Source organism: Neomonachus schauinslandi, chromosome 5 (assembly GCF_002201575.2).
Source record: "Neomonachus schauinslandi chromosome 5, ASM220157v2, whole genome shotgun sequence".
NCBI lineage: Eukaryota > Metazoa > Chordata > Mammalia > Carnivora > Phocidae > Neomonachus > Neomonachus schauinslandi.
Window position 1 is genome coordinate 114,900,708 of NC_058407.1, and position 25,458 is coordinate 114,926,165.

Sequence of the window (25,458 nt, forward strand, 5' to 3'; positions counted from 1 at the left end):
GTTCTATGTAACTTATGTTTTTTATAAATATGATATATTCAAGTTGTAAACATTTGTGGGGAATCTCAACCTAAATTGTACTCATATTTATATCCATACCCTTAAATCCAAGCTCAGAGAGTAGAACTTTGCCATAAATGGAATCTTATACATCATCTAGATATTTTATAGAAAGTAACTGAGGACTAATGATTGTTCTATGATTTTTTTAAACATAAAAGTCCCTACAACCCGTGACTGTATTTGATAAGCCTATGAGATCTTGCCAGAATAATGGCATCATATTTTCTTCCTGCTTAATAAGAACAATATAATCAGATTATATTGGAGTAATAAAAAAATGTGCTAACTATATCTGTTAATATTTGTTCCTAGTTATCTATCTATTCTTTGAATAGATCAATAAGTTGATCATTACTAAAGAGAGAACATTAGCTAAAGTATAAAATAAAAATGTATCTAATTCTATATCCATATAGATTTAGAGAAATGATGAAACTATTTGTTTATTCACAAAAAATAAAAACGCTCACTTCCTAGTTCTGATCAGATTCTACGTTAAGTACTTCTCAGGACAATTTCGTATGTACCTCCTAAAACCTTAATATGATTACTGTGGTATGTCAGTTATACCATAACCAGTGGAATAGGGCAGGATAAAAAACTGAAATACAAACACAGAATTTTTTCACTCTGTTTCCATATGTAAATATTGTCCATTGATGTAAGCATTCTTAAAAGTTTCTAGGCCCTCAGGTGGAATAATGCCATGCCTCCTGAGTTATTACAGCATTTTGATGGCTCTTATAAAATTGTATGCCATTTCAAGTAAAGGCATAGGAAAGAATTTTAGTATACTTGCCTTTTTACTCTGAAAAGCTTTTAGCTCTTTGATTAACTAAAATCCTTTACTCTAACCTTGAAGTCCAAAAAATACTTAATTAGATGCTGTGTTGTTGAATATGTAAACAACCAGTCAGTAGAAGAACTTTTAGATTTCATTAAGTATAAGTTCCATAATTTAATCAATATTGAAATCCTTTTATTATTGAGCTTCAAAGTGTTCTCTGACCTGTAGGTGTTTCTCTTTCCAGTCTATTTTTTAAATTTTGTATATATATATGAAATTTAATTATACATATAACATATATATATAAAAGTGGGATAGACATCAGCATTGAAATGGAGTAAAAGAGACTATTTGCAATGTTTCCCAGTGTATTTTCTAGGAACATTAATTCCATTTGATTAAGGAGAAAAAAAAAAATCAGTGATCAAATAAATTGAGAAATGCTGGGTTTAAATAAATAAGTTTTGTTTGTCTTTACCATGGGACTCTTTTAATTATTAACATGCTACTAGATGTTTTGTAGGTATATTTTCTTTTTCTTTTTTTTAATTTAAATTTTTTAAAAATTTTATTATGGTAATCACCATACATTACATCATTAGTTTTTGATGTAGTGTTCCATGATTCATTGTTTGTGCATAACACCCTGTGCTCCATGCAGAACGTGCCCTCTTTAATACCCATCCCAGGCTAACACCCCCCCCTCCCCTCTAGAACCCTCAGTTTGTTTCTCAGAGTCCATAGTCTCTCATGGTTCATCTCCCCCTCCGATTTCCCCGCCTTCATTTTTCCCTTCCTACTATCTTTTTTTTTTTTTTAACATATAATGTATTATTTGTTTCAGAGGTACAGGTCTGTGATTCATCAGTCTTACACAATTCACAGCGCTCACCATAGCACATACCCTCCGCAATGCCTATCGCCCAGCCACCTCATCCCTCCCACCCCCACCACTCCAGCAACCCTCAGTTTGTTTCCTGAGATTAAGAATTCCTCATATTAGTGAGATCATATGATACATGTCTTTCTCTGATTGACTTCTCAGAAGTATTTGACCATGAATCCTTTTATTTAGAGGATCTCTGTTCAATATATCATAAAACACACTTCAGAGAATATACTTATGCTATCACATGGAACATTTAAATTAAAGGGAAAGAAATAAGGTTGCTTTTGTATTATCACATTCCAGAATCTTATATTCCGTGATTTTAATAATTATTTTTTTGTCATTTGAAAACATTCTAGATTAATGCAGAAAAAAAAAAGAATTAAGTACTTGGCTTTATTCCCAAAACACCAGAGAATGGAGCCAATTCATTTGTTTAGTTATTTATAATACAGAGCAAATGGTATGTCTTACAATTTTCCAGCATTTTGTTACACATTTAATGTCTAATATTTCTTTTGGTTCACAAAGATTAGAGAAATGAAGAAAATAAACCATTTTACTTGTTTTTAAATTAGGAATATCATTGACAGTATTTTGTTTACCCCCCACAGGCAGTTTATAAAGCGTCATAGTAAGTACTGAAAATAAGTTTTTACTTCTTTTACGAGTAAACACAAAACACAAAATGAGTAATTGGTAATTTTCATCTGGCAGAGTATTTAAGTTTGATTATTAAAAATACAGAAATTCGTTGAAAATGTGACAGCACACTGGTTTTCTCTTTGGACAACCAGATAGTACACATTTTCTTACAGTGGAAAATGAGATAAGCCTGAATTATTCTTGTTTGTACATAATCTACATATTGGTAATAATGAAAGCATATGTTAAAATTAGGGTTTTAAAATTCCTACTAATATTACAACAACAATGGTATTTTTTTTTTTAAAGATTTTATTTATTTATTTGAGAGAGAGAATGAGAAAGAGAGAGCACATGAGAGGGGGGAGGGTCAGAGGGAGAAGCAGACCCCCTGCTGAGCAAGGAGCCCGATATGGGACTCGATCCCAGGACTCCAGGATCATGACCTGAGCCGAAGGCAGTCACTTAACCAACTGAGCCACCCAGGCGCCCCAACAATGGTATTTTTAAGACAATAGAAAAGTTCTCACATTTTTATAGGGAATGAAGAATTGGTTTTATTAAAGTATGTACATAAATGTGAGGTAGTGTAATTCTTTGTATTTTAAAAGTACAGCTTTTCCTTGTCTCTCTTTAACATAGTAGTAAATATATTTATCCTAAAGAGTGCAACAGGACTGAAGTGTGTGAGCACAGGGTACTAGCCTCCTGCCCAGCCTCTCCATTCACCCTTGCTCACTGGAGCAGGTGGGTGTCTATCCCAGCCCTGTTCGCACACATATGCTTAAAGCAGAGATTATTTCAACCCAGTGTAATACAGAAATTTCCTCCAAAATGTAATAAGTCAAAAGAGATTGAATGCATACCTCTAGGAAGTCCAGAGTCATAAGAAAAAATTGCCTTTGAAATTTTATTTAATACTTAATCCATGAACATTTTGAATTTCACTCCATGATATTTAATTTAATTTTATTTTTTATTAATATATTTTATTTAACCCAATCCATATCCAAATATTATCATTTCAGTGTTCAGTATTTTAAAATATTGAGATATCTCTTCTTGTTCTTTTTATCATGTTGAGTCCTCAAAATAGGATATGCATTTTACACTTAAATAACACATCCTATTTCAGACTAGACACATTTCAGATACTCAGTACTAATATGTGGCTAGTCATTATCAATTTGAACAGCACTGTTCTGGGACATTAATATCATTTATTTAGACTAACACAGTTCATGATATTTAATGTTAAATAAATAAATGTAGAAATGTTTTAAATTACTTTGCAAGGCCTAAAATTGTCTTGGAAGATTTCTCTCACGGCATCTCCCAGGCACTATTTGACACAGTATTACCCACCACTGTTGGGAATGTTTTCTCTACAGAAATTTCTTCCTGCTGTTTATACTCTCAGTACTACATACGCCAGATGATTTCTAAAGAATACAGTATTTTCCCATTCATAACCGTGCATCTGGATTCATAACAGATTGGTGGCCCAAGCAGACCCCAGAAGACCCAACTTACTTCATACACATGTATCATTTGAAAAAGTTGGTTAATTTGTGGTAATTTACATCATAATGACAGTTTTAAAGAATATTATAATCTTTAATAAAATTAAATTTTTATCCTTATTCAGTTGATTTAAAATTAGTTATCTTCTTTTGAAAAAAGGAGTAATGCATGCTCACTAACATAGGATATTTAATTGTCATGTACTTAGTAAACTTGATTCATAGAGAAATTTTAAAAATGTTTTCTAGTACTAAAATATAAAGAGCTGCTTTTAAAAACTTTGTAAAAACATAAAGTAAGCTTAAAATAGTCAGAATTTACAGATTTTAGCTACAAATGTTATAACTTTATATCATTATTAGTCATCTTGATGAAAATGCTAACCATTAAAATGATAGAGCATTCTTAGAATTTGGTCAAAATTAAAATTGTTTAATTTTTTAAATCAAGAAATCAAAAGCCTGTTTCATCATTATAGTATATTCTTTATAAAGGGTTTTGTTATGATTTTCTAAGACTTAGGGCATTTGATTTTAGGGAATATAGTTCTGGCATTCTATTAAATTACACTCTCCTGGCCTAGAATATTAGAATTTAAACCATTGATGTTTTTATAAGAGTAAGAATTTTGAACAGAGCTATTACTCACCAGTTTGGAAAACATATATAATTTATACTTCTAGGCAAAAATTCTGGTATCAGACTCTCTGGGTCCACATGCTGTCCCTATGGCTTGGGAACTTTACACAAGTTACTTAACATGTCTGTTTTGGCTTCTCCATCTGTAAAATAGTACTTACTTTATAGGATTTCTTAGGAATTAAATGAAAAATATATTTAAAGTATTTAGAACAGTGCTGGTACCTACTAAGCTCTGTACATATGTTAGCTAGTGTTATTACGTATGCATGCATATGGCATTTCTGCTCTTGACAGATTGTGACAGACTTTTGAGAAGTTTCTCAACAGTCTTCTCAAACGGAAGTTTGAGAAATTCGTAACATCTAAAACGTCTGTATTTCTACAGGGGTACCAGGGCATCTGCTCAAGGGGGCAAGTGGGGATTTCTCCTCTGGGCGAGGGCTGACATTTGCTTGGGGAAGAGGGCACATATTCCAAACTACCAGTGGTTGTCTCAGTCCATTTGGGCCACTGATTACCACAGACCAGGTGGCTTAAACAATAGCCATTTATTTCTCCCAGTCACCTTGCTTAGCTTCCTGAAATGAAGACATTTACAATTGGGAAAGTAATTCTTTTAGGGTGATTATTGTTCTGCTTTTATAGGTTTAGGTTCTGAATACCTGTAACTTTGGTATCTTGATTATCTGTTAGTGAAGTTATTAATTGTTGGTAGAAGAAGCAATTTATTTAATCTCTTGGACCACATTCTCAGAATTATTTGAATTTTACTAGAGTAATAACTGTATAAGATTTTTAACAGACAAGTATGTTATTTATTGGTGCTTTAGTGGCTAAGTGTTAAAATCTCTATCTTTTTTTAAACAATGAATATTGATTATTAATAATTAGGTCATTTAGCATTCTGATTTGTTTTTCTTTTTCTTTTTCTTTTTCTTAATTTTTTTTTTTTTTAAGTAAGCTGTAAGCCCAGTGTGGGGCTTGAACTCACGACCCCGAGATCAAGAGTCACGTGCTCCACCGAGTGAGCCACCAGGCGCACCACCAATGTTTATTTTCATTTTATTTTCTAGATGAACCAACGAGCCCCAGCATTGATCATGACCTTGCACACATCCCCGCTTCTGCTGTCATCTCAGCCTCCACCCCCCAGGCACCCCAGGCACCTTCCATTGCAATGGTCCCACCCAGCCTCACCACGTCGGCTCCTTTAATTCGCCGCCAGCTCTCCCATGACCAGGGTACGTTTCAGTGAGTGGCTGTGCAAACCATCTCTCTCTCAGTTTTCCACTTAGAACGCTGTGACACACTGGGATCTCCTCCCTATGAAAACGATCTGGAAACCACTTGCAAAGGTCTACATGTTGGCTTTTAATTACAGAATCTGTCGGACCTCCCAGCCTGGATGCCCAGCCCAGCTCAAAGACCGAAAGATCAAAATCCTATGATGAGGGTCTTGATGATTACCGGGAAGATGGGAAATTGTAAGTCTCGAGCATATCATTTTATTTATTTATTTATTTATTTACTTATTTATTTATTTATTTATTTATTTATTTTTAAAGATTTTATTTATTTATTTGACAGAGAGAGACACAGCGAGAGAGGGAACACAAGCAGGGGGAGTGGGAGAGGGAGAAGCAGGCTTCTCCCCGAGCAGGGAGCCCGATGCGGGGCTCGATCCCAGCACCCTGGCATCATGACCTGAGCCGAAGGCAGACGCTTAACGACTGAGTCACCCCGGCGCCGCTCGAGCATATCACTTTAAATATTGTGTGCTCAGCATGACTTTGACATATAAATACTGAATTTTAATGATTTCTTTTATACTTTTAACTTTATATTAGAAATGTAAATAAAAAATAAAGTTGTTATTCCATAATATATTCAGGTGAATTTTTAAAATTAATATTTAAAAATCAGTAAACATAATGCAAAAAATATTTGTATTAAACAGTGACTGCTACTGGAGGCTTCTGGTCACCCAGGTCTCTTCTCAAACATAACTATGTTACTGTTTTCTAGCTATTCTCTGCATAAAATCACGTGTACACGTTTACGTAGGCTTATATGTGGGTGTACATATTCTAATTATTTTTATAAACAAATGATAGATGCTGTGCACACTGATCGTGGAGATCATCCAGTGTGTGTATTCCTGGCTCAGCTTTTTCATGCTTGTTTGATTTTCCGCTGAATAGTTTACCAAAATATATCTGTCATTCCATAGTCTATAAGTAGACATTTAGGTTGATTGAATCTTAGGCACTGCAAACAATACTTTAGTGACTATATTTGTATGTAGTCCATTTAGTATATGAATGAGTATGGTTGGAAGAAAGATTGTTACATCAAGGGGGTGTGTATTTTTTATATTAATACACATTGTCAGGCACTCTCCATAAAGCTTATACCAAATCACGTTCCCACCAACAGTGCACAGAAGTCTCTGCCCCTCACCAGCCCAGCATATTATTTAACATTTGACTTTTTGTAAAGCTAATGGTATCACATTGTGGGGATTTTCTTTTTTTTGAAAATTTCTTATTAAATGAATATCGTTTCATATATATTTAAGAGATATTTATAGTTTCCTGTGTACTGCTTATTCATATCTTCTGCCCATCTCCCTACTGCTCTTCCTTACTGACTTCTGGGGGCTCTTTATATAAAGGAAACTAGCTCTTTTCTGAGATAAGTGTTGCAAGTCTTTTCCCAATTCAGTTTAAACTGTGCAAAAATGTTAAACTTTTTCTTTGCAGGTAAATTTAGGATATTTTTTTAAACGGCCTCAGATTTGGAGTCATATTGAAAAAGCCTTTCCTCCAGAATTACAACAAAAGTCTTCTGTGTTTCCCTCTCAATGTTATGTTTTTCTTTGTCTTTTTTTTGTGTGTGTGTTTACAACTTTGATTCATCTGGAGTTTATTTTATTCCAATTAGTGAGATAAAGGGCCAGCTTTGTATTTTCCAATGTCTCTCAGTTGTCCCCAAAGCATCTATTGAATGTTATCTTTTTCCCACTGATATTTCATCTTTATTATATACTAAATTATTAAATATATTTAGTTTTATTTTTAGCCTCCATTCTGTTCAGTTGATTTATCTGTCTACTCACGTACACCAGATTCTGTTCATTGTAGTGGTTTTATAATGTTTTTGTTATCGATCGGACCATTCTCTCATTACTTTATGTTTTTTCTAAATTCTCTTGGCTATTTCTCTTTATTTTACTACTTGAACTTTTTAAAGTCAATTTTCTCGTTCTTAAATTTTTATGGCTAGTGTTAGTGACGCAGTGTTTTAATTTATACAATTAAGGAACATTGCCATTTTATGATTTTGAACCTTCAGAGAATGATTTGTCTTTTTTTATCAGTATTTTGGTATAGATTCTCTGAAGCTTCCATTCAATGATTATTTATATTCCAATAATAGCAGTTCCTCCTGGACCAGCTACATGGGGGAAGTGTGTGTGGGGTGTGTCCACAGCAGTGGTCCAGACTAGCAGGAATTGTTCTGATGATGCAGAGTTGAATTTGTGAGCTCTTTTAGCCTTTACTTCTTCCTCACTAAAAAGATACCATAACTGCCGCATTTCAGAGTCTCCTTCACCCTGCACCAACTGCACATGCTTCTTGCAAAGATGACAGGACTGTGTGTTTCCTCCTTCGTTTTCATACTCCCTGATAGACGTGGTGGTGAGTGAGGCTCCTGTCACCAGCTCCAGCACCCTGTTTCCCACTGCTCCAAACAGGGGAAGGTTTTGATCTTCAGAGGGCAGTGCACTGCAGTTTTGTCTAGAGATATGCAACCAGTGGTGTCCCCTTTTTTATCCATCCTTTCCTTCACCGCATTTAACCACCCATCTTCATGTACATGCACCCATTGCTGGTCAGAATTACAGGTGTCTCCTGATAGTGCTGGAGATGGAGTTTGCATATCTGTTTCTGGCTATCTTCTTTGGGGTGGTTTGAAAGGGGAGGGCAGTGCCATCTTCAGTCTCATCTTGCAATCCTAAATTCCTTAAACTGAATTTTGAATTAAAAAAATAAGTCTTTGTCCCCTACAGTTAAATTGTTTTGAAGAGTTAAAGCGAACCTATCTTCAGAAGCCCTAAGCCTTTTCAGTGGCAGCAGCTGGTCTCATACCAAAGCATCCCGAATGTGGTTGGCAGGAGGAGTGGTGGGCCCGGACTGGCCCTCACTATGCTCTCCCTACAGCATTATCCATCATTATTAACATTGTGGGAGCCCTTTAATAGAGCATTGCAACTATGGCTAACTAATAATTTATTCTAAAGCTCCATGTTTAGCCTGAGTAGTTTTTTCTTTCATCTAAAAGGGAGGATAAAATCTCACACTTCGTGCAGAGACAGTTTAAATTTACCGGATCCACTAAGGAAGCTTCGATCGTGGAATCAAAGCTTTAAGTACTTCTACAGTTAGCTGCTTTTCTCATTTGCATGGCACAGTGAACATTTAACATGGTAATGGTGAAATGTCAGCTTATCGTTGACAGGTTACTTGTAATGTTCAAATTGTTTTTACTTCTTTAAGGTGTGCTATACACTTATTGCAAATATTTACATACTTCTTTCCAACAGGTCCTTCAAGCATGTCTCTAGCCTGAAAGGAATCAAGGTTGGTATTCAATATTTTTTAAGTATCAGCAAATGATAAATGTTTCTATTTACCTTAGATTATTACTTTGGCTCATTATAGGGAATTATTTCTATTATTGTATATTCTGTCAATTTTTAGGTGCATTTGGAAAATAGTGTTCTTTTCTAATTTCTAAACATATTCATCAAGTATATAATACTTAACACACACTAATGCTGATTTTTCTCACTTCATCAGTCTATGGCCAAAAATCTGACTACCCAGCAATCCTGTATTTGTTGTATGCTTGTTTTCTCTCCTCAAAATTATTATTTCAGGCCTCCCCTCCACCTTTCTCCATGCAGTCCACCCCTGTCCTCTCCCATCGAGTCCTCCCTCATACTTCATTGAAAACATACACCAAAGGCTGTTAGACAGGAACTTCCTTGTTTTACATTCTCCAAAAATGTCAGCCATCTTCATTTGTGCCCACAGTTTCTGCCCTCCTTACTCTTAGCATAAGTGTCTGTACTTGGAACATGGTCCTGTAAAAAGCCTACATCCACATTTCTTTGATTCTATCACTTCACTTTTTCAAGACCCCTCTCCCCTCTGCAAAATCGCTCTTGCCAGCGGCTCATTCACCATCCCAGAAGCACATTCCACTATGTACTATCTATTTTTTAAAAACCTCTCTTGCATCTACATCCCCCTCTATTTCCTACGCCTGTTTTCTCTTCCACTTTTCACAGCAAAACTCCTTGAAAAAAATTGTCTATAGTGTCCACTTCCTCACATCCCGTCTTTCTCAACCCACACACACCAGAATGACACTGCTCACACCAAGGTGACCAGAGACGTTCAGGTTCCAAAACTAATGGTTATCTTCGATTTTTCACTTCTTTGACCTTTCAGTCGTCTCCAACACAATTTCCCATTCCCTTCCTAAAACATTTTCTTCTGCTGGTTTCCATTTCTGCCTCTGCCTAATATTTAAAATGGTGGAATGTCTATAACTGGTTCTGACCCTCTTTCTTCTCTATCTACCCTCATTGCCAGCATGATCTTAACCAGGGGTCTCCCAACGTTTACACCGCTAGCATTGGCCTTTTCCCCAAGCTGCAGCTCATGTAGGCTGATGTCTTTATGTGGGTGTTTAATAAGCAATCACAGTAATGGCCAAAGAGATCTGGATTGCCCCCAGACATCTTTGTCCACCAGTTTTCCCCATCTCACTAAATTCACTTCACCCAGGTGTTCAAGCCCCAGATCTGGGCATTAGCCTTGTGGCTTCTTTCCACCCCCTCCTCCGTCATATCAAGTATTATCCACTCTACTTTCAGGACACACCCTGAAGCTCTACATTCCTCCCTGTCTTCGCTTAAGTTAACTTTAGTCCAGGCCACCATCAAGCCTCACCTGGATTCCTGCAGTAACACCTCTTCTCACACTGGAGAATCCATTCTCCAGGTGTCAAGCAGAGTGACCTTTTTTTTTTTTAAGATTTTATTTATTTGAGAGAGAGAGAGACAGCAAGAGAGGGAACACAAATAAGGGGAGTGGGAGAGGGAGAAGCAGGCTCCTCGCCGAGCAGGGAGCCTGATGCGGGGCTCAACCCCAGGACCCTGAGATCATGACCTGAGCCGAAGGCAGATGCTTAACCTACTGAACCACCCAGGCGCTCGCGGAGTGACCTTTGAACTGGGACCAGATAATGTTACTCCTCTGATTCATCACCTAATCGCATCCCATCACGCTTCCTACTGTGTCCTGAAAGACCCTAAACAATCTATTCATTAGCTGTTTCTCTCACACTGAACAGTGAACATTTAAAATGATAATGGGTAAGGGGCACCTGGGTGGCTCAGTTGGTTAAGCATCTGACTTTGGCTCAGGTCATGATCTCAGGGTCCTGGTATTGAGCCCCATGTTGGGCTCCCTGCTCAGTGGGGAGTCTGCTTCTCCCTCTCCCCCCGTCCCCCCCCCCCCCCCCCCCCCCCCCCGCTCATGCTCTCTCCCTCTCAAATAAAATCTTTAAAAAAATGAATAAAATAAAATGATAATGGTAAACATACTTAATTCATTAGCTATACATTCTCCCTGAACTTTTCTTTTTCCTGACCTTTCACGGATGGCCCCTTTTAAAACTTTTCCTCCACATTTCATCTTAAATATTCTTCCACAGCACCCCCAACTTCTAGCCACGACTCAGTCATTTGTTAACTGCATATCCTTGTTCCTTTCCCAAATGGTACTAATCACAGTCTGATCATTTTCTTGTCTTTTTTATTCCGATTTGTCTTTTCTCACTAAAATATGAGCTCTTGAGAGCAGAAAATTATACTATTTCTGTTATTTTTTAATGATTAAAAATTCCGGGAGACAACTTTTAAAAAATGATGGTAGTCAACTCACTTTAAAAAAAAATAAATAAATAAGACCAGAAATTTTTCTACTGTAATTGATAAAGGTAGTATTTTTTCGAAAATAACCCTTCATTTGGAACATTAAAGGTGTTTTTTTCAGCAAAGCAATTTCAATGTGCAAATGTTGATAAAGGAAAAAGCTGGTGTTTTACTATATTTTCTTGGTCTTTTCTGTAGATCACAGACAGCCAGAAGTCGTCAGAAGACTCTGGGTCCAGGAAAGATTCTTCCTCAGAGGTTTTCAGCGATGCTGCCAAGGAAGGGTGGCTCCATTTCCGACCACTTATCACTGACAAGGGCAAGGTAGTGCGTTTTCTCAGCTGCTGCGGGTGTATGAAATGCAGCCCCACAAAATAGCACATGCAGTCTGTACAGATAAAATGGCATATTACCCAGAAGAGAGAATGGAAATTATCACTTCTAAATAGCTTTTTCTACACAAAGGAAAAATTATTTTTTTTAAAAATTGTAATCACTGATATAATTTTATATTTTTTAGTCCTGTGTATTCAACTGTAAATGGAATATACAGTCTTATATTTTACCAACAAAAAAGAGAAATCAAGGTATTTAAGAAGGAACTCAGCTTTTTTTCTTAAATAGTTTCTTAGCCATAGATTTTCACAGTCTTCCTTTAGGAGTGACAGTTCTTCATATTAATAATTTAAAATTTTTAATTTAGCTTTTCCCAGTTTTTTCATTTAAATTGCCTTTATAATTTCCTTCTTTCACTTTATTTTATAAATACTGGGTTATATAAATGAGTATCACAATATTTATATGCTTCATTAAGTAGATTTCAATACAATAAAAACTTTGCCATAAAATTTCTTAAAATATTTGGGCAGATTATTTATAAAAAAATTTTAATACTGTCAGAAGAGTTTAATTTTTAAGAAAACCCACCTTGGATATGGATATTGTTGCTTGACCATATAAAGTTGATCAATTTTGTTAGTTTCATTCATTACTCGTACCTGTTTTTGGGGATCTCCTTATGTAGTTGTTTGTCATTTGCATGATCTGGGACTTGTCTTAAGCCTTACTCTCACTCAGAAGATTTTTCGGACAGATTTTGTTCTTATTTTCTATTCTCTTAGCGTTTTTATGTATTTTATAAATTTTGCTACTCTTCTTTTACCTTACTTTATTCAGTTTACCTTAACTACTTCGCTCATGAACAATACATTTTTTTTTTCCCCAACCGGATTAAAGTTGAGATTTCACCATCCTTGATTTTGATAAGAATACCTTGCCTAGCTTGGTTTATGCTCCAGTGTTTGTCATTCCTCTCCTAACAAACGTATATGATCGTGAAGCAGACACCCGCTATATCCACTGGGTGTACACGTGTGTGTGTTAACAGTGTTGCTTGATGTGTTTATCATGTCACCAAGAATTAGACAAACATCAAGTATCCCTGAACTGTTTCGTGTTTTCCAGCGAGTTGGTGGAAGTATTCGGCCATGGAAACAGATGTACGTTGTGCTTCGGGGCCATTCGCTTTACTTGTACAAAGACAAAAGAGAACAGATGACTCCATCTGAAGAAGAGCAGCCCATCAGCGTCAATGCGTGCTTAATAGACATCTCTTACAGTGAGACCAAGAGGAAGAATGTGTTTCGACTTACCACATCAGACTGTGAATGCCTATTTCAGGCTGAAGACAGAGACGACATGCTAGCATGGATCAAGACCATCCAGGAGAGCAGCAACCTCAACGAGGAGGTGTGTGCTCCAAATGCTGTTGATAAAACCAGATTCTTTCATCACTTTTTTCTTAGGAAGACTCAAAGAATCTGATACATTTGAAAAAAATTAAAATACGCTATTTTCACTTGAAAAATTGATCAAAAGGAAAACTCAGGTGTACCTCTTTTATATTATTTTCACTTATTTGAAAATCACCATTACTGAACTATGAAAATAGATAATTCATATATTTTGCCTATTTTCTCAGAAGCAGGATCAGGAAATCCTAGGTACTAGTCCTGGTCATTGCCTTTATGATTAAATCATTCCAGATCTGGTTCCTTATCTCAAAGACAGGATTATTGTGGGGCTTAAGTTATAGTGAAAATACTTATCAAAACAAATTACCATGTCAATGCAAAGAGATAACAGATATGAGGATTTTCCTTCATGGAGATACTCAGTTGAGAATATAATAGAACAGGCTGTAGTACAGTCATTGGCTTCTAAGAAAACTCGCATTGTCAGAAATCATGTGAAAAGCCAGTTTTTCTTTTTAATAGGGAATGTTTAGGGACTTGAAAGTTTCTGGCTCACAGCCATCAAGATATTTTTTTACAACAGGAATTTCATTGATAACGTAGTATTTCTAGTGTAATTATAAACTTGACAGAGCAAATTCGGCAGTGATTAAGTCTAGCTTTTGCTCAAGAGTATCTTTTCATATCATTAACACAGTTTTTCTTACATGTTGTTCTCACTTTTTGTGCTCATTGTTACGACAAAAAAAGTGCACATTCTTTTCCCCTAACTCACGAGACACCGGGACACCCCTATTAACTGTAAGGTTATGCAGAGTGTGTTCTCTAATATAGTCATTTCCAATTATGTCCAATTCAAATTATGAAGACTTAGGTCACAGGAAAAATGACTGTGCCTTTTTCTCTGATAGTTTACACCCTGCCATGTTTGTGGTTAAAAAATTAACACCAGATCCGTGTCAATACTATCTTTGTTCTATAACCAGCACTGTAAAGAGGGCATCAGACCTGAATTTCTTCAAAGTAAACAGGGAAAGTAAGAATATTTTACATGAATAAGTCTCAGCAACCATATGAATGTTGTCATTCATAGTATGCCTAGTATTGTCATCACCATTTTGCAAACAAGGACAGTGTTAAAGAGAGGTTATGTAATTTCCATGAGGTCACACAGCTCTAAGTGTCAGGGCTGGGATTTAAACCCGGGCCTGCGATCTCACCCTAGATCTTAATCTCTCACCTGGTAAGTAGGAAGAGTATTGGAACTCGAAATTGTTTAACTCCAAAGCCTGTATTGGTAAACTTTATTGTTCATTATAATCAAAATGAAACAAACAAAAAAAGTTGAGGATACATGTCAGTGTGTAATTAGAACCGGTAGAAAAAAAATCATCAGTTCATGGTGAAATCCGAGTTTACCATATAGCATTATAGAAGTTAATCTGTTGAGGTTGAAAAGCCCAGTTTTAAGCTTTTTCTCTTCTGAAAATCTAAGTGCCACTTCTGATACTAAATGACCCTCTGTCTCACTACTCCTATAAATTCATCATTAACAGATTTTGACAGTATTTTTCCATCTTTTATCCAACTGTATTATTTTGAAATGCTGATCATTCTTTCTGGGATTAGAGGAAAAAACTGGCCCGCTGCTTCCCAGTCGTTTATAAAAAATGTCACATCAGGAAGTTTGAGCACCTGCTGCTTGCTGGTACTATTCTAGGGATTGTAGGGGTACAAAAAATAAACAGAAAGCTCTTTTGGCAGTATGTGGGGGGGGCACTTGGATCATTTCCTGCATAGTGATACTGCATGGTGATGGGGAACAGAGATTTTAAAACATATCCACTGAGAGTATAGGAACTGTCCTGGCTAAGCAGCGCAGTACAATAGAGAGCCTCAAAAAAGTAGGGATCCCGATTTATGTTTCAAGCTGACTTTGTATTCTTGCCTCCTGTTTCTTCTATAGGACACTGGAGTGACTAACAGGGATCTAATCAGCCGAAGAATAAAAGAATATAACAGTCTGATGAGGTGAGAATCCCACAGGCCTACAAGTTAATTCTGGATGTAAAATACATAGTTGTTAAGAAATGTTCATTTCTTTCAGCAGCAAAGCAGAACAGTTGCCAAAAACACCTCGCCAGAGTCTCAGCATTCGGCAGACTCTGCTTGGTGCTAAATCAGAGCCAAAGACCCAAAGTCCACACTCTCCCAAGGAAGAGTCAGAAAGGAAACTTCTCAGTAAAGGTACTGATGTTAGTGTTCCTGGATAAATTTAACAAAGATGATGGGTTAAAGTTGGGATTTTAAAGGTATTTCATGGGGCACCTGGGTGGCCCAATTGGTTAGGCATCTGATTCGATTTTGGCTCAGGCCATGATCTCAGGGTCATGAGATGGAGCCCTGTGTCGGGCTCCATGCTGAGCATGGAGCCTGCTTAAGATGCTCTCTCTCTCCTTCTCCCTCTGCTGCTCCCCACTCTGTGTCTCCGCCCCACCCTCTCTCTTGCCCTCTGTAAAAAAATTTTAAAAAAAGAAAGAAAGAAAGAAGAAAGAAAGTATTCCATGTTTTTCTGTACCATTTCTGCTGACCTCAGCCCACTGTGAGCTAGCTCAGAGGTCACCTTGGGCCCGGTCTAGGCTAATGGGCTTTCCCTTAAGATGAGTCTTTGTCTTATAATAAAGATGAAGTGAAGGAGAGTATACATCTACATAAAAGACACTACAAATTTAATGCAGAGGATCGAGGCACTGTTATTTTGAGGTAAAACCATCATGTTTCCTTTTGCTAAAATCTCACTATTAAGATGTCACATTGATCCTATTTTCTTGACTGTTTTAAAGAAAACCATGGTACAGATTGTAAAAGGGTAGAAAAGCGTAACTGATTCCCATTAAATTATATGGGAGGTTAAAAGGAATGCTATATTAGGAAGAGAATATAATACAGTATTTTGATAAATATAGGACCTATCATTTATAGTATAGGACTCTGATGTATATCAATCTTGATAAAGGGCTTTTAAAGTCATGATTTAAACATGCTTGTTTCCATTTTCTTCTTCTTTTTTTTTGCATAACAATCAAAAGATGATACCAGTCCCCCAAAAGACAAAGGCACATGGAGAAAAGGCATTCCAAGTATTATGAGAAAGACATTTGAAAAAAAGCCCACTGCTACAGGAACGTTCGGTGTCAGACTGGATGACTGCCCACCAGCACATACCAATCGGGTAGGAGACCCCAGCCGCCCGGACTCCCTCCGGTCATTAGTTCAGTTGTAGGCATTATAGGACCTGAGTACACAGCCCCTCAGATGACACAGAGTATCGTTAATCTGCTGAGTATCTTCCTCTTCATAGCCCACCCAGCTTCCCTAAGCATTGCTGACCCGTAAGGGTGTGTTGAATAATTTTATCTATAATGCTCTTTTTCTAACATATTGACTCTGAAATAATGATTCATCCATTAGGAATGTACCTGAAATGCTAAGAGTTCATTTTCAAATCATGTGTGTTTCTGCTTTTAGCACCTTAAAAGAAGGATGAGAACAAGAACCTGATTAAGAAAGTGTAATAAATGTAAATGTGCACGTGTGCACGCGCGCGCGCATGCGTGTGTGTGTGTGTGTACAGCGTCCATGTTAGGATTCGTGCCATGAGTTGCTTGATGTTATTCTCTCCCCCTCTTCTCTTTTGGACTTTATTCCCTTTATTCACCTGTGCTGTTCCCACATTCTCATTACTTCAGACTTGCCTCGTTTCCTCTTCGACGTTCATCTCCCTGGGGACCCTTTTCTCTCTCTCTTGACCTATTCTCCTCCCGCTGTCCCAGATCTCTCTTGCTGCTTCTAATCTATTCCTGGTTCTGCAATGTCTATATTCTGCATTTTCTCTCTATCACATAGCAGCAATGTATGTATTTCCTCTTGGATGGAAAGGGCCTCTTAGCTGCGATATACATTACTAACAAATATAAACATTTGTGCTGTATTAAATACAATATTTATTTCTTGTTTTGCAGTATATTCCATTAATAGTTGACATATGTTGCAAATTAGTTGAAGAAAGAGGTCTTGAGTATACAGGGATTTATAGAGTTCCTGGAAATAACGCAGCCATTTCAAGTATGCAGGAAGAACTCAACAAGGGGATGGCTGATATTGACATACAAGATGATGTAAGTGTGTTTATTTCTATTCAAATACCTGATTGGTGGGTTTTTTTTTTCCCCTTTGATGGTATTGCCTACAAAAATGCCATGTTTCTATTCTGTACACCTAGAAATGGCGAGATTTGAATGTGATAAGCAGTTTACTAAAATCCTTCTTCAGAAAACTCCCTGAACCTCTTTTCACAAATGGTGAGTGAACTCCCACAAAAGATACCAGTTGAAACAGTTTAAAATTACATTGTTGGAAAGCCATAGAATATTAATATTTTGTCAAAGAATGCAGGAGATTTTGTTTAGTTGTTACTTCTCTATAAAGCATAATTATGGCTATTTTTTGGTCATTCAGATTTTTTTTCCCTCCGAATAAATTTCAATGAAAAGAATTTATAAAATTATTTAGGTTCAGTAAAATATAAGTTATCCTGTTCATCCATGTTTGCTTGTCAAGTTAAAAATATATTATTATTCTCTGTCAAAAGTCTTCAGACATAATAAAGTACAGTTAGTAGAAAAACATTTTTTCAGTCAAGCCAGATATTTAATTTATATAAGACACTGTTCTTGATGTTGTGGTTGGGGGACAAAAGAGAGTGGAGACTATAAATATAGGACGGTACTCTCAGAGAACTCACATTTTAGGGAATTTTATTTGATGATAAGGCTTGGAGGGTCATTAAAAATGATAGCTGTTTTGGAGACTTACATTTCAAAGGCCATTTGGGGTCATCACTACATTTAAATTTTTGTATTGGGTTTTGAAGTCAAAACTTCAAGGAAATCTCGATCACAACTCACCTAAGCAATTTAAGATAAACTTGTTTTATTCTTCTTATTGTTGTTGTCAGATAAATATGCCGACTTTATTGAGGCCAATCGTAAAGAAGATCCTCTAGACCGTCTGAAAACATTAAAAAGACTAGTAGGTATTATTTTATATTTTTGGAGGTGCAACTGAAATTCAGCCTCTAAATCCGTAATGAAAATAATATGTTTCAGATTCACGATTTGCCCGAACATCATTATGAAACTCTGAAGTTCCTTTCTGCTCATCTGAAGACAGTGGCAGAAAATTCAGAAAAAAATAAGGTGTGTAAAGTACATATTGAAGAGGGGTGCTTTCAGGGGCTTTCGTTTGAAAGATACGTGTTGTTGCTTCATGTCAGTTAAAATCACGGTTATAATTCAACAAAAGCTCTAAAATACACCCTGTTGGCCAATGAGCCCCTCTAAAGATCACTCTTAATAGCAAAAGATCCCAAATTATCAATTGCCACCATTTTTAAAAGACATTTCCTTTTACATTTATCCAGCAAGAAAAATGAAAAGTAAAAAATTTTACTTTTATTTTTCATCTGTACATTTGCGATACTTTTGCACAATACAACAATCAAAATGTACCAAACAGTATACAGGGAAAACTGACAGACATTTTCTTTTTTGTTTTTCAGTTTTAAGCAGATAAGATCTTCTTGTTTGTTTAACAGCATCACATCACCTTAGTCAAACACACCAAAATTTGTTATCCATAATATTATCTACTACTCAGTTCATGTTCAGTTTTTCCTGATTGATTTCAAGATATGTCTTTTCATCCATGTTTGTTTAAATCAGTGTCTAAATGTCCACACAGTGTGTTTGGTTGATATGTTGTAATCTTAACTTTATATCATTTTTATCCATCATTGATGATTGTTGCCTAAACCTGTGATATCTTTAGAGGTTGCAAAACAGTGATTTTCTAAATCTCGGGCATTACTTAAAAATACAGAAACAAAGTCATTTTGGTTTCTGGGGAAGAAAAAAAACAGAGTATCACAAGCTCAGGAACACTGCTATCACCTTTTCCTAAGGGTCATGCCTGCTGAAGGTTGAACAAAATGCATTCATTCGGGTCAGTTTAGTGTCTGTCATGTTCCAGAAGACAGTTGCTCATAGCTGTAGTAAGGCTAGAGTATGAGAACGGGATCAGCCCCTATTACCTGCAGATTGAGAAGTTTACAAGCAATGTTATAATATCCTTTAGATTCTCAATTTCCTCAACAGTGATAGGGCATAAGAGGAAAAAGGAAAAAAAGAGAGTGAGAGAAGGAAAGGAAAAAAAAAAAACCCTATATCAATTAATTGGACTGTTTCCAGAAGTCCATCCAGTAGGATCCAAAAAATTCTCAATATAATTATAGCTGAAATATTTTCTAATTATTTCAGCATTTCCCAAAGTGCATGACATCATTCATCACTTTTGCTGGATGTTAGCAGTACAGGGGACATAGCGTCTGATGGTCTAATGAGTTTAGAAAACGGTGAATCAAACAACATGTAACAGGTTTCTTTACTGTAGAATTTTTTTTGTGGCTTTACCATATGAACTAACACTGTGACTCTTGAGGAAGTGGCTAAGGGCATTTCATTTCCCTGACCTATTTGACTACACTTGTGGAACGTCTTTCAAAAAATACAGAATTTGCCTTAAGTAATTAATGAATAAATAAACAGTGCACTATTTATTAGTTTTATGTAGGAGCCAGCTAAAAACTCGGTTATACCCACATAATAAATACGGCTGTATACACATAAATAATAATGTGTGTGATCATTAGTCTACAAACTTAAATAAAATCATAGTAGACAAGAACCTAGTAAAAATTTTGCATAAGAACTTTGAGATGGACTTGATTTTGTGAGCCACTTTTACCAGTACAGATGTAGAAATAAGATGACATCTTCCAAAGGGAGAAAAAGAAACATGCCTGTGTGCCCAGTTCAAGTCAGCCCTTCCTGCAGTCACATTTTCTTTCCACTAGGTCAACTTTCTGTGAAAATACAATGACTTTGATCATAATTTCTCCTTATATCTCTGTCGTATGATGCTTATTTTGTAGGGTAATGATTCATGTATTACAATAGTTAACACACTAGATTGCTTCAGAATGGGAGATCTGTGCATTTTCCACTTTGCACCATACCTAAAATGTGTGTGTGCACATGTGTGAGCATGTGCATGGCTCTCCCAAAATAGTATAGTAGTGTGGTTCCCTAAACCAGTTTGACTTTTTGAGTTCTGCAGTGATCCCCGCTCCCCCCGCCGCCCCCCGCCGCGGTATATTTTCAGGGTTGGTTGAAGTTATTTGACATTTTAATCAAATCCTGACTTCAAAATATTATACCAGACACTATAAGATACAACAAACAAAAACAAAGGATCTATACTTTTGATAATTGTGTAATTAAACAAGGAATACAAAATACCGTGGAAATGAATGTCCAAACATAGAAGCATGTTATATCGAGGTGTTCGGATTGGCACAAGGATAAGCACAGAGCTTTGCAAGTTTTTATTGAAGTAAAAATTGGTCAAAAAAGAATATTTCTGGACATTAGGTTTTTAATTATTAGCACTTTTGATGTACTATGGGGGCAAATTTGGAAAATGTTATGTGTCTTTAAGCATTTTTTTCTAGTTGTTTTGGGGTTTTTTTTTTTTTTTTTTAGTTTTTGAGGGAAAGAGGGTTGCCCTAGTCTTTTGTGAGTTTTTTCCCCTTGATTTTAATATTTTTGTCAGTTAATGCAGCTCTTGCAATACTTGTTTTTAACCAGATCAATTGCTTGCAACCAAAGACTTCATGGAAAAAATGAATGCCAGTTAAGCATGGTACATTGTCATTAAAGCAGGAAAAAGATGTTAGGTGTAGATTAGCTTATAGAAAGCCTAACTAGGAAGCATTAGTTTTTTTATACACAATCGGTCAACCGTTCTTCTTTGATTTCTTTTTCATCAAAAGAACCTTTCAGAAATAAAATGCCAGACACGCCAATGGGAATTTAAGCTTACTTTCTTAAGAAAAATTCTGATATCTTTCAATAACATCCTTTGTTCCAGATGGAACCAAGAAACCTAGCAATAGTTTTTGGTCCAACTCTTGTAAGAACATCTGAAGACAACATGACCCACATGGTCACTCACATGCCAGACCAGTACAAGATCGTAGAGACACTCATCCAGCATGTAAGTTCAGGCTTCGTCTCACCAAGAAAATACTTTTTTTGTGAGTAGCTGGTATTTGGTAGGACAGAATTTGGTTATAATTTTTTTCTCTAAGAAAACTACTTTTTTGTTTCCTATATTATCCTCCAAAATACAGATCTATTCAGGGGGTCCTTTAGTTTCTCTTTTCACCTTTTTTTATTTTAAATTTTAGCATGACTGGTTTTTCACAGAAGAAGGTGTGGAAGAACCTCTTGTAAGTATCGTCCGTCAGCCTTCGTACTGACTTGTTTTCATTCGGGACATACCTCCTGATGCTCCAACAGCGTCAACTTCCTGCTTTGTATGCTCTTGTCCGCTTTGCACCCCGGAAGCAGGTCTATAGCTCCTCAGTTTCTGGTCGAATGAAAATACAAGTATGATGCTTATTTTGTAGTTAATTAATGACATGTAAACGATGTAAAAAGTTAAGCAACTGTGTTCCACTTAGTAAATGTGTCTTTTACTAAATGTTTGAATTTTAAAGAAAGTGTCTTTGAAGAGATGATGAAGAGATCTTTGTTTATTAACTGTAGACAACAGTGCAGGAGGAAAACACAGTAGACTCGCAGCCAGTGCCGAACATAGATCATTTACTCACCAACATTGGAAGGACAGGAGTCTCCCCGGGAGATGTATCAGGTAACTCTTGCCTGGGCAGTATTGATCTCTAGATGAAGCTAAATTCTTGTAACATGAAAGAACGAATCAATCATAAGTAACAATTCACTATGATTTTTTCCTTCTCTTCTCCTTCTTTTTTTTTTTTTCCTTTCTACTAATAAAAAACGGAACCTTCCTTTTCTGATTGATCTTAATTATCTTCCAGTGACTAATGCCATTGGCAGTGCATGGAATTGTATTGCTTGTCAGAATGGAAATCTGAGGGAAATGAGCATGCAAACCACTGTTTTGTTCTTTTTTTTTTTAATTCACAGTTTCCATGTAATAGTCATCACAAGGTAAAACAGATATATGCTACTGAATATGTGGTTGCTGTGATGGCAGAAAGTACGATCTAGACTGTATAAGTGGTTCTTATTCTTGAGCTAGATGTTCTATTTAAAAGCAGCAAGTGAAATATGTCGAATTGCTAATGGGCGCCATTTTCATAAATACAGTATATTATTTGTCACTATAGATGTCACAGTAAAAGTCGACCTGATTTGACATTTTCTTTCTGTTTTCTCTCGCCGCCCTAATGTCTGGTTAAGTAGCGGTTTTCATAGGCTCTTTTGCTGACAATTTTCTCCTGCCGAACTGTTGCACTAAATCTAGCATGTTGTTTCACACGCTGTTCTCCCTTTGTCTCTAGTTCTTGTTTGAGTCCTAAAGGGTTTTTTCAGCACTTACTGACACAGGCAAATCTATACTGATGTTGCACAGGCGAAGTGGGAGGAGTCTATCACACGGTAATGTCGCTAGTGGATTCTGTGGTGGCCCTGATGGACAGCTGGAGCTGTAGGAAGAAGGAGGATTGCTGTCCACACTGTAGCTGCCTTGTCTGCAGAAACCCCCGATTCTTGTAAATGCAAACACGGTTGATCTGTGGTGTAAATTTTCTCTTAAAGATTATTGTAAACAGATCAATACTACTTTCTTAAAAGTTTTTCTGCTGTTTCTTGTTATTTCTGAAGCAGACCGTGAGGAGAAATAGCATGGTATGGTCTACCAGTTCTTAAAGTCATAAAGCATTTAGCCATGTGTTCAAAGGGGCGTGGCATGGGGCTCAGCTCATTAATTTTGAAAATCAATTTCCCTCAAGTTGAAAGACGAAATTCCACAATTGGTCTTCTCCTGAATAGTGCTAGCCCCTTCCTACCCTCTTTATAATTGTATAATCTGAGTTTTTGCCAGACAGTGAAAATTATGGTCTCCATTTTTCCATTTCCATAATAGCATTTGTGATAGATAACTACAAAACTGGTAGCAATTTAACCAAACTAGTCAAAAGGATCCCTGCCTGCACGGATATGAAACTGGGGTCTAAAGCGCAAAGATCAACATTATTGAAAAACCAAAGTGACCTGGAAGCAGGGTTACCTAATGCATCCAGATGCATGCAAGTATATGCTTATAAAATTTGAGTTTGACAGTCTGACAAAAATCAGCGTGAACACACCTAGTATGAGTGTCTCAATTTGTAGCTAGGACAACCAACCATCTTTGAAAGTTCTACATTGTGTATCAGTTTCAGATACAGGATGTGGTACATAGTACAATTCTTAAAAAGGTCTTCAAGCTTCTTTATGGCTAGATTTAATATTTAGAAATCTTGATAAACACTAGTGTTTCTGTTTTTGTTTAGTACAGGGCTCCTTTGCCATTCCTCTCATTGAGCTGATTCTGCCTACAATTCACAGCATCCTTTCATGGCGGTGGCTTTCTGTGGTGCAGCTTGCATCTTTGTGAGCTCTGACTATCCACTGTGTTCTCTTGTTCTGTTTGAGTTTTGCTTTCTCATTTCATTCTGTGCCTGTCTTTTCCATAAGTTTTGCATTGTTTGTTGAAAGCAGTAAAGATTGACTAATACTGACCGTGTTTTATTTAACTTCTTACAGACTCAGCTACTAGTGACTCAACAAAATCTAAGGTAAATGGTCTCATACAATTCTGAACTATTTGGCAGTGGGGGAGTTTCCTTTTGGCTGATTGTTACGATTAGGATACAAGTGCCTCCCTCTCAACAAAGTCTTTGAGAGGGAAAAATGAATTCTTAGACTGTGGTAGAACACTGGATTGTGAGTTGGAATGTTGGGTTTTTTTCCGCATAGTTAAGCCTAATACGAGTAGACGCTTTATTCATTCTTAAATATGAACAAAAGCAGAGAAAATGGTAGAATGTGAGTCTCCATGGAACCATTATCCATTCTCAACAATATGTGGGTGGCCATCTTGTTTCATGTACACTTCACCTCAGTTCCCTCCCCTGGACTACCTTGAAACAAATCCCAAGCATCATACTTCACCTGTAAATATTTCAATAGTAGTATAGATTTCGTTACCACTACACATTGTTATGAAAATATATATTCTTGCCTTCTTTTCAGGGAAATCAGTATTTTTACATAATTTGTGTTCCGTTGACACTACCAATTACACATTTTGAGTAGTTCTGAGAAGTTCTTACTCTTAGAAAGTTTTCTATTAATCCAATTTGTCCAAACTTTGATCTGCTGAGACAGTAGCAGCTAGAATTGTCAATAAATTTCTTACAACTTCGTTCTCCATGTCTCTAAATGAGACATACATATCATGCATAAATATCGTAATGAGGTTGTATATGATTAAATTATAATTCTTGCAGGAAATTTTACAAAATATTCCAATCATATCATATCATTCATTATCACTTACCCTGTGATTTTTACTGGCTTTTTGCCCCAGCTTTTTATTTTGAAAAATTTTAAACCTAGAGAAAAGTTACAAGAATAATAGTTAGCACCCAAACCTTTTGCCTTAGATTTGTCATTTGGTAAATCTTGATATATATAATTTTGGGGGGTTGACTATTTGAGAATTACTTATAGACATGATAACACTTTACCCTTAAATGCTTCAGCATGCATACATTGAGTTTGGGCACCATTTTCATAAATACAGTATATTATTTGTCACTATAGACGTCACAGTAAAAGCTGACCTGATTTGACATTTTCTTTCTGTTTTCTCTTGCCGCCCTAATGTCTGGTTAAGTAGCGGTTTTCAGAACAGGGCATTCTGTATAATCACAGTGTAATTATCATACCCAGGTATTTAACATGAGTACACAACATTACTATTTGTAATGCAGTTTTTACACAAATTTCCCCAATTGTCCCAATTATGTAAATGTAAATTGTTTTTTACTTTCCTATACAGGATGAAATTAAGGATCATTCCTTACATTTTATTGTCGTTTTTCTTTAGGGTGTGCTTTAATCTGGGACAGTTTCCTTTTTTTGTTTTTTTG

The 25,458-nt window shown here is 36.3% G+C and overlaps 1 protein-coding gene across 1 annotated transcript in view; it reads left to right on the forward strand.

The window, feature by feature from the left end:
• ARHGAP21 (Rho GTPase activating protein 21) overlaps window positions 1-25,458 on the forward strand; it is a 128,293-nt gene that overhangs the window by 99,140 nt on the left and 3,695 nt on the right. Inside the window, 16 exon segments of the mRNA XM_021687139.1 lie at window positions 5,624-5,791; window positions 5,932-6,034; window positions 9,157-9,193; window positions 11,758-11,883; window positions 13,024-13,308; window positions 15,280-15,344; window positions 15,424-15,560; window positions 16,403-16,545; window positions 17,336-17,491; window positions 17,596-17,674; window positions 18,331-18,404; window positions 18,482-18,571; window positions 21,363-21,488; window positions 21,682-21,723; window positions 22,043-22,148; window positions 24,068-24,099. Coding sequence (XP_021542814.1) covers window positions 5,624-5,791; window positions 5,932-6,034; window positions 9,157-9,193; window positions 11,758-11,883; window positions 13,024-13,308; window positions 15,280-15,344; window positions 15,424-15,560; window positions 16,403-16,545; window positions 17,336-17,491; window positions 17,596-17,674; window positions 18,331-18,404; window positions 18,482-18,571; window positions 21,363-21,488; window positions 21,682-21,723; window positions 22,043-22,148; window positions 24,068-24,099 — 1,769 coding nt within the window.